Source organism: Pungitius pungitius, chromosome 9 (genome assembly GCF_949316345.1).
Source record: "Pungitius pungitius chromosome 9, fPunPun2.1, whole genome shotgun sequence".
NCBI lineage: Eukaryota > Metazoa > Chordata > Actinopteri > Perciformes > Gasterosteidae > Pungitius > Pungitius pungitius.
The window spans coordinates 4987944-4997534 of record NC_084908.1 but is presented as its reverse complement, the minus strand read 5'-3'; the positions used below and the strand labels follow the sequence as shown (position 1 = coordinate 4997534).

The 9591-nt window shown below is 45.0% G+C and overlaps 1 protein-coding gene and 1 pseudogene across 3 annotated transcripts in view; both read right to left on the bottom strand.

The window, feature by feature from the left end:
• LOC119218316 (ankyrin-2) overlaps window positions 1-9585 on the bottom strand; it is a 37876-nt gene extending 28291 nt beyond the window's left edge. For all 3 annotated transcript variants that reach the window (XM_037472645.2, XM_062564516.1, XM_037472659.2), the window contains exons 1-27: window positions 9555-9585; window positions 9378-9476; window positions 8660-8758; window positions 8306-8503; window positions 8111-8209; window positions 7870-7968; window positions 7603-7800; window positions 7329-7427; window positions 6889-6987; window positions 6711-6809; window positions 6519-6617; window positions 6330-6402; window positions 5549-5675; window positions 5370-5448; window positions 5185-5288; window positions 4815-4850; window positions 3708-3932; window positions 3482-3580; window positions 2838-2992; window positions 2394-2605; window positions 2109-2316; window positions 1837-1933; window positions 1512-1740; window positions 1153-1278; window positions 929-1051; window positions 788-820; window positions 673-694 (exon numbers count right to left, since the gene is read on the bottom strand). In XM_037472645.2, coding sequence (XP_037328542.2) covers window positions 673-694; window positions 788-820; window positions 929-1051; window positions 1153-1278; window positions 1512-1740; window positions 1837-1933; window positions 2109-2316; window positions 2394-2605; window positions 2838-2992; window positions 3482-3580; window positions 3708-3932; window positions 4815-4850; window positions 5185-5288; window positions 5370-5448; window positions 5549-5675; window positions 6330-6402; window positions 6519-6617; window positions 6711-6809; window positions 6889-6987; window positions 7329-7427; window positions 7603-7800; window positions 7870-7968; window positions 8111-8209; window positions 8306-8503; window positions 8660-8758; window positions 9378-9443 — 3103 coding nt within the window. In that variant the 5' untranslated portion in view covers window positions 9444-9476; window positions 9555-9585. The remainder of the gene's footprint in view (window positions 1-672; window positions 695-787; window positions 821-928; window positions 1052-1152; window positions 1279-1511; window positions 1741-1836; window positions 1934-2108; window positions 2317-2393; window positions 2606-2837; window positions 2993-3481; window positions 3581-3707; window positions 3933-4814; window positions 4851-5184; window positions 5289-5369; window positions 5449-5548; window positions 5676-6329; window positions 6403-6518; window positions 6618-6710; window positions 6810-6888; window positions 6988-7328; window positions 7428-7602; window positions 7801-7869; window positions 7969-8110; window positions 8210-8305; window positions 8504-8659; window positions 8759-9377; window positions 9477-9554) is intronic.
• Window positions 9543-9591, bottom strand: part of LOC134132703 (ankyrin-3-like) — a 20567-nt pseudogene continuing 20518 nt past the window's right edge.

Here is a 9591-nt window from a genome sequence, read left to right as displayed (position 1 = left end):
TGAGTGAAAGCAACTGAGGAATGTTGGTGAATGAAAATAGTTGCCAAATTTATAAAAAAATAAGCAATAAAAAAATATAAACAAGCACCACACTTTTTGGTAAAAATGTTAAATGTATGGGATTAGAAAAATGAGTGGTCAAAATTAATAGTTTTCATGCTGCATATTATAACCAAAAAAAAATCAAAGATAAAATAACAAGAAAAATGCCCAAAAAAACACATCAATTTTGAGAGGATTTGGATAAAAAGTATTATTTTGACCATCATATTTGATAAAAAAGGAAATATAGAAAATAAAAAATAGAAAGGGTGGGAGAAAGTCAGTGGGATTTGCAGTGAGGGAAATGCAGAGTACATCAGCCATAGCATAACTTCCAGTAACAAACATGTAACAGTACAGTGTTAGTAGAGCAAAATAAGATTGCAGGCTTATTCTAAATTTAAGTAAAATATATCAGTGTATTTCTTAGTACATACATGTGTAAATATTTCTAAACTAATACTTTAAAAACTGATCTGATGTCATGAGATGTTTCTCTAATTTTGACCATTAGCACAGACAACCCAACCATTGGAAATGGATGCCATACTTCTCTAATTAAGAGGTCCATTTCTAAAAGATAAATCACAAAATTCTAAATGTTTAAAATAAAACAAGAATTTAGCTTACATTTCTTGTCACTCCTCTCACTCTACAAGAAAAGATGAAATAAATTATGGTTAGCAGAACCTAGTTATGACCCAATTATTTGTTTGGGGTACCGTATCAAATAAAGTTTATATACCTCATCATCTGCATCTTGGTCTGAATCAGACTCCTGGAGAGACGAATAAAATGGAAATGGGAAACAACGTGGTTACACAATGCACTAAAAAGAAGACCCTGCTGTGTAAATAGAAACTGAGAGGTGCTGTGTGGCACTAACCTTAGAGTATGTTGGGAGAGTGATGTTAAGGTTGCAGATGGCATTGTGGTTCAGTGTACGATATGTGCGTGGTTCCTTGGTGAAGGACAAACGACCGCATGGCTCCTGTGCTGTGTCTCTAATCTGTCCATGGGTTAAACAACCATTCACTCCATTAAGTCATGGACATACAAATATTTTTGTTTCTGTTTTCTGAGTCATTTTGATCCAATTTGTAGTCATACTTTGATGAAGAGGGCCAGTCTGTTCTCCTTGAAGGCAAAGAAGCTAAAGACATGGTGCTGCCCGCTCTTGGTTAGAGGAACGAGGTTTCCAAAGCAGTCAGCGAATATGGGTTTTCCTTCCAGCACCTGTGTGGAGATGTGAGAATCTCAAAAAAAGTTGACAGAATTTTGAAATGAAATGTAATAATAAGTAGTTGGTACGCTGTGTCTCTATGAACCTCTTGTTGTGTCCCTGCAACCACTATTCAGTGCACTTATTCCACAACATGTCTTCTTTATACCACACTTCTATCCTTCTTTCTACTTCAGATAAATCCATCCTCTTTCCACACTTTCCTCTCTTCTCACTTATTCCTCACCTCAACGTCTCGGCTCCGGGCAACTTCTGTGAAGTTCTCCTGCTGCTCCAGGGTCTTGTCCATCTTGTCGTCTGTCATGCAGAAACAGCGCAGGCGGGCCTCAATGGGGTCCAGTGTCTTCGCAAAGATCACAAACTTGGCCATGTATGGAACACAGATGATCTCTCTGTACAGCTGAGAGCCAAAGCTAACAGACTCCTGGATCTGTCTGCAGTCTATCAGCCAGAACCTAGAGATATGATGGACACATCCAGTCAAATCACCCACATCACGAAAAGTCTCACGCTCCCATGCAAAGGACACTTTAGAAACCGGAAGAGTTTACCTCGCAGACACGTTTGTGGTAAAGGACACACATTGGTTAACAAAGGTGAGCGGCGTGGAGCCGGTTATGTCCTCCCATTGGGCGGGAGTCGTTCCACCTGAAACACAAAGCTATACCGCTTGATCACTTTTCTTTGGTATTATTTATAAAAACAGAAATGATGTCAGGATTTCCTGATCCAGGCAGTCTTTTTAAATTGCATTATACATGTATTTATTTTGAATGTCATACAATGCCTCTTATTGTTGCTGTTTTTCGGGTGGATCACCTACCTGTTATGCTACAAAGCAAACGTAAGGTGGGGGTCCCCCCGCTGTACACTCCGCTTTGCCCGTCACTATTGGAGCTCTTGGGGATAGGGAGGGTCATTGTGATTGGCTTGTGGAACTTTCTCCTTCTCGGCTCCAAGGTGACGATTGAGCTGAACGTGGCCTTGTTGCCGAGGATCTTTCTCACCACCTCAACCTCAATGGGCTGAGCCTGGGACAACGTGTAAGGACAGTCAACATAACTCCACCGGTTGCCACAACTGTGAACATTTGACTCAGCGTACGTACCTGTAACCCTACTCTGATCTTCTTGGTGAGGGCACCCTCGGGGAAGACAGCCTGGACCTGAGGCACGAGAGTGCTACTAAGGACCCCGCCCTCTGGTCCAATCAAATGACTGTCCTGCTTTATCCGCGACACCACCGCAAAATACTGCGGGAAGTCTCGGGTGATGATGCGGCATATTCTTTTCTTTTCAAGCTCCTCAGGAGAATCAAGTTCTGTGCAGAGTGGATATGTTTAGTATGAATTCTACATGAGCAGGGAATTGTGTGGAGGACAATGTTTCAGATTGTTCCAGTTCTTTTTTAATTCATTACTTTCTCATGGCTTAATGTTACCACATTTTCTCATCTTTGCTGCTGTGTATTGTGTTCATGAAAAATGCCCCTAATGCAACATATAAACAGCTACCAACAACCCTTTGTTAATTTTCTAGATAAGATGTCGTACTTTCATCCATGCCGTTAAGTATCTGGTTCAGTTCCTCTTCCGTGAAGTCACAGTGGTGTTCCCTCCAGCTCTCCCCTGTCTCACTCCTCAAGATCACCAGCTCCCTCTCCGTTCCCCGCAGGGCTGCAAAATGGGGGATCTCCACAATCACGGGCCTAGAAATGGCGACACGGTAAAGTCAAGCACAAGTCTGTGATGGCTTCGGTGCAGTTATGATGATGCTTTGGTGGATTTATGCAGTAAAACAAAACAAAACTAAACAGATAATAAGTCAAGATTCAAATTTGGAGTTCAAAAATGCAAGGTGCATGTCATACCTCGTGAAATTTTTTTTATGAAAAAGGCATTTGCACAATATTCAAACACAAGGAGAAAATCAATTCCAAATCAGGAGCAAAATTCAACTAAGTAGGGGATTGTTTCTAAGGAGGAAAAGTATAGGGATACACAACAACACAAGGCAACGGGTCAGGTGGTTTCAGGCTTTTATAGTACTAAAAAACAGGGGAAGTAAAGAAAAGGAAACTATTAAATAGCATACCAAAAAAAAAAGAACAGGTGAAAAAAAAAAACGTGGGTGAAAAATATGGGTGAGTATGTAACCAGTTCCGGGATGGGAGGCTCTCCCCCAACCATGGTCCTACCCGAGGAACTTGGTTCCTGGAGGACCCAGCTGCAGGATGCGACTGACCAGGCTCTCGCCCTCATTTAGAGGGGGCGGAGCTGTGGGAAGGTGGAGCTTACTGATCCATGCGCAGCACAGAGGAGGAATGAAGAAGAGAAGATGAACACACCACGCAACAGTGTAAACACACTCACACACACACGCACACACAAGGAGACACACACACATTTGGCAGACACACTCACCCCAGGAACTGGGCTCCAGTTGGTCCTACTTCGATGATGCGACCAGCCAGCCCCTCACCCTCCACCATGGGGGGCATGGAGGCCAGACGGTGTCTCTTCACCAGCCTGCATGTCACCCGCGTGGGTGCAGAACACTTTCTCGGCGGCACAATGATTCGCAGGCCGTTGTGACGGCAACCACGCATGGCCCCGCCCCTGGCATCTACCATGAAGCTGACCAGGAAGCTAAGAAAATAAAAAAAAAAGAGACCAGCGAGTCTGCTAATTGTTTCTCTCTTTTCGATCGGTGGTTGATTTATGCAACGCTTCTGGCACAGTTAAATCTGTTGATCCTGAGCCTCCATGCAGACAAAGCCAATGCCATTGCATCAAGAAGGAATCTCCATGACACCATTCAGTTCTGGTATAAAAAAAAGCATATCGCAGCAGGCCATATGTCATTCCAGCCAGTTTTCTTTCCAGTTCCATTTGCATTTGATTTGTAAGCCAGGCAAGCAAAGAGGAGGGCATTGAACACGATTATGTCTGGGTAATCTTGTGTTTTAAGGAGCAAATATGTTTTAAATATCTGGTATCTTTAGGCAAGCAAGTGTTTACAGTGATGGTCAAGGTTTCTGTCTGTGAAATGTTGACACACGTTAACTGGAAGATGTGCCTCGAGTAAAACTGCAACATCAGTGCTTTACTCCTGCTTGAATGACATTTTCTGTTTTAGTTTAAATGTCACTATATATTCGTGAACCATTCTTAAAGGCCAGCTTTATTCTATCAAGTTCAGATCCAGTTGAAAATAAATGCCCTACTGTGCAACGTTATTCTCTACATACAGTGGTATTATATATGGTAGAATATACTATATTTGGTCTTTGTGTCAGCGTGTGCTCAAGATTAAAGAAGTCAGATCTACATCAAGGACACAAAACACTTGATTAGAAAATCACTAGTGAGCAAAACCTTTGAATATTGAAACGTAAAGTGCATTAGGAATTCATGCAGACAGATAGGAGGATGAGAAGGAGAAGATATTTGGACAGTGAATGAGAAAAAAGCCTGGGCCCGGAGGGGAGAGTAAAGAGACTGTAGCCAAAATAAAGAATAAAGAATCACCTGCTGTTGTCATGGTCTAGGCACGGAGAGGAACGGCTAGAAGCAGAGTACAACAAACCATCACACACACACACACCCACAGCCAGGACGAGAAGGTGCAGAAAGAGGCAACACAACAAACAAAAAGAAAAAAAGACAATAAAGAATAGGTAAAAGTGAGAGAAACCAGACCAGAGACAGAAAAAAGACATAAAAAGAACACACAGACGTGAAGGAGTGAAAACTAATGATTCAGTGGTGACTCTTTCGATCCTGCTAGTGAAGAGCCTGTGACAGAGGGAGTCTCCAATTCAAGAATAAATCATTCTTTAGTGTCACTTATAAACTTAGAAACAGTGTGAATGTTGTGTGTGTGTGTGTGTGTGTATACCCAGAGTGCAGCAGACTGGAGGACAGCACCACGTTGTCAAGGTGCTCGGCACCCCAGCTCAGGCGGAACGAGTCCTTGTCGTGTTCTCTGGACAGCGAGGACACCTGCGCAGCGACAAGCAGCCCAGTTTGGGTCCCAAACACTTCTACAGTAAGCCGTGCACTGTTTGCAAGCTTTGTCCTTACCTGGTGGCTGGTCAGCATGTCTTCGATGAGAACTCCGTCCTTCTGACAGAAGCTTTGGTGAATTGGAGTGAGCTGCGGCCTGTTGGAAAAAGCCGGTTGGATTCGTATGTTTTTGTCTTTTTACACGTCATTTATCGGCTGTTTTGTGTAGTGCATGGATGTGCGCGTTTTGTCGAGACCTGTCCAGGTTGTGGCTCATGTAGCTGAAGCTGTCCAGGTAGTGTCCAGGCAGAGAGTCGTCACCCAGCTCTCTGAGATCCTCGGCTCTCAGGTACTCCCCTCCATCACCGGTCATGGTGTCCTCACCTGGGAACAAAGACGAGGAGCGTAGAAATGAGAAGATTCAACAAACCGTGGCTCTTTTATCAAAACCTGCTGCTTCTTTGAAATGTGAGAACCTTCAGTCTCTGGGCCATTTCATACTAAATTTGCAACATACTAGTCTAAGTTTTAAGATGAAAACATAGAAACCTCCTGGACAACTGTTGTAGGGACCCGTCAATCAAAAGGTAGACCCGGTCCTAAAGCATACTCTGCTCTATGGTCTTTTTGACTCTGAGTAGACCATCATTCACAAAAAAAACCATCATGTTGTATTGAAGAAGACTTGAAGCTAAAAATTGAGACCATGAAGTACATTTTAACTGAGTGAATAAATCAAGTGAGAAGTAGATTCATTCTCTCATAGACCTCTATAAGATCATGCATGAGGAGGAAATAATCCAATTCTGTAACTTTAGCTCCACAGACATCTGGGACTATGGCTCTTCTTCCAGCCCCAAGGCAATGATGCATACAGCTTTCACAGCCCCGGCTGCAAAACTACATTACCCACAACACACTTTGCATAACTACTCAACAGCTTTGAGTTAGTGTAGCTGATAATATGAGTAACCTGAACACTTCTTCGTAAACAGCACGTTCTTTTTTCTTTTTCTTTTTGTGTAGCAGGAACCTCACCTTCTTCATCGGACACGTCGAGGATCTCAGTCATGGTCTCAGGAACATTGAGCTTATGTTTCTCTGTGACCGTCTGGTGGCGTTATGATTCAGGGTCATGGGGAACCAGAGAGAGAACATTTCAGTCATTTGTGGGGGGGAAATTTGACGCAAAACGTACTGGTTAGTCTGAAGGTACCACAGGCTTACCGTCGTGGTAGTGATGACCTCCTCAGTGACCACTTTCAGTGTGTCCACTACAGAGATGTAACCCAGGCGTTTGGCGATAGACAGAGCGGTGTTTCCATTCTAACAAAAAGACAAATGATTAATGGGACACAGAAAAGAGATTTATTTTTGCATTTTATTATAGAGAATAAAAGTAAAAACATTTCATCTTACCACTGTAGTAGCATTTGGCTTGGCGCCATGCTGCAGCAACATATTGATAATGTGTGTATTCCCTTGTTGTGCTGCCTGGTGAAGGGGTGTGTATCCATTCTACAGAAAGAAAGAGCATATCACTGAAATAACACCATTGAAGTTGGTGGTCCGACGCCGACTGACGTTTGAACCCTACCTTGGTTTTGGCGTTGACACTGGCGCCGTGCTGTAACAGGAAGTTCACCATCTTGGCGTTTCCATAGTGACAGGCCACTATCAGAGGGGTATAGCCGAGCTGAAGAAAAGATGAAATGTAAATGTATACCTGCTTTGTGAAGTAGCTGTGTATACAAAGCTACAAAAACAACAACATAAAAAGGTAAAACTCCTAATGATGGCGATACCGTCATGCTTCCTTAAAGCCAGCAGGTGGCAGATATGCTGTACTTGTATATTTGTATTGACATTTCTTACATTCCTTACCAGTGAACACAACATCCTGCAGTAAATAACAACCCTAAAACACCTGGGGGATTCCTATTAACGAGCCAGTGTGTCACATAAGATGATATTCTGGGAATCCTTGTTACTACCTCTATATAATCACATCATTAGTAATTAGTGTTTACACTCAACCTTAGTTTGCTGATCCAGGTTGGCATCATGTTTGGCCAACACTTCTGCTGCACTGACTCTGTCCTCCTGGGCTGCGAGATGCAGAGGCGTCAGTCCGGTCTGCAACACGCAAAGCACGGAGCTCACTCCTTGTGTCTAACTGCTTGGCTGAATCGCTTGTTTTTTGGTAAATCGCACAAGCAGAAATCAAGGCGTGACGGAAAAATCTGGTGGTTGCAATGTTTGGGAGATGTGTGACGTGAAGCTTTAACACCAGCGTGTGTTTGTGTGCGACCTTGGTGGCTGTGTTGGCGTGAGCTCCTTTGCCCAGCAGCAGGCCGGCCATCTCGGCGTGTCCCTCCTGGGCCGCCAGGTGCAGAGGGCTGACCCCCTGCTTGGTGAGAACGTTGGTCTCCGCCCCGTACTGCAGCAGCGCAGACGCGATGTTCGTCTGGTTCTTCTTGGCGGCGATGTGGAGAGGAGTGTAGCCGTTCTGGAGAGGGCCAGCAGTTAGACGCGTCGCTCCACAGAATGCAGCACACACGGTGTCCGACGTACTAACCTTTGCAGTAGCGAAGGGCGACGCCCCTTTATCCAACAGCAGCAGAGCTACTTCTTGGTTGTCATAGTGCGCTGCTACATGCAGCGGAGTCAGGCCATTCTGTAAGAGGCAGGGATTTGATTAAATGGTTGAAACCGTGGTTATTGTGTGGAGTTCCGTCTCGCTTACAGCACTATCCATCTCCATCACACTTTGTCTCTATTCAAACAATGTGCAGAAATAACCCAGATTTCCTGGTCACCTTGCCGGCATCATCAGGGAGAGCTTTGCGTTGAAGGAGAAGTTTCGCTACATCGAGGCTTCCATACTTTGCTGCTACATGTAATGGAGTGAATCCTTTCTGCGGAAGGAAAAGGGAGAAAAAGGGTCTGTTTCAAACCCGCGTTTTACAAACTGTTTGTGAGTCCGTGTCAGAACTTGTGTGTTTTGTGTTCACCTTTGTGGCCAGCGAGTGTGAGGCTCCGGCCTCCAGCAGCACGGCAGCGGTCTCTACCTGGCCCTCCCTGGCGGAGATGTGGAGGGGGGTGTAGCCGTTGGTGGTGGAAGCGTCCGGGTGAGCCATGTGCTGCAGCAGCAGCTGGACAATATCGGTTTTCCCCAAACGGGACGATATGTGGAGGGGAGTCTGGTCCTCCTGGGGTTGAGGGATGAGACGGCAGAGAGACGGGCCGAGGCGGCTGTATTAGATAAGACAGCATCCTGGGGCAACGCGGCCCGTGAGCTCGCTTTCGCCAGTTGGAGGATGAAACATTGCCTCTCTGTGACGAGCGGAAGGCCACAGCTGACTCACCCTGGCTATGGCGTCCACCAACGCTCCGTTCCTCAGCAGACAGCGAACCACCTCCATCTGACCTGCTCGTGCTGCCATGTGAAGAGCCGTCTCCCCACGCTGGGGTACAGAGACGGGACGTTTGTGAGCATTAAGAAAACACACTCCTGGGGTCGCATTAGGAAAACCGGCGGCTGGAAAAAAATACTGAAATGCAAAATTTGCTTTATGCCAACGAAGACATTTTCTTCTGCTAGAATGCACAGAGGAGAGGCGGAGCTTAACGGTAAAATGGTCCAATGCAAAGGCAAGAGGCGGAGCTTAACTGTAAAATGGTAGAGCACACGAGAACGAGGCGCAGCTTAAGAGCTGTCAGCAAGAAGAAACCAAGTGTGAGAGGCGGAGCTTAACAATCAGCTGGTAGAATGTACAAAAGATAAATAAATAAGATGTTATATTGCTATAATGAGAGGCGGAGCTAGACATTCAGCAGCTCGAACGCACGGAGGAGAGGCGGAGCTTATATAGAGACAGAAATGACAAATTACATTATCCAGCCTATTTATTCTGGCCAATAAAATAACAAGTCATAGACCTGTTCTATATCAAAGGTGACCCGAAATAATGTCTCTTGTGTTGTGGCGCTATGTAGAGGGGAGAGTTTCTGTAAATGGTTTTGGAAACTTTCCCGTTTCCGACTGACTACAGAGAGCGGAACAAACCGTTTGCCAGGACTCACAATGTTGCGGACATCCGGAGACGCTCCACTCTGCAGCAGAAGTAAAACGATGTTGAGGTGGCCCATGAAGGCGGCCACGTGGATCGGCGTCAGACCAGACTGGACAGACGGAGGCAGAAAGATGAGCATAAAATGCAAAAGTGTTGTGTATCTACAGGGGGTGTTTCACACACTCACCTCCGTAATGGCCTGAATGGACGCTCCGTATTTGACC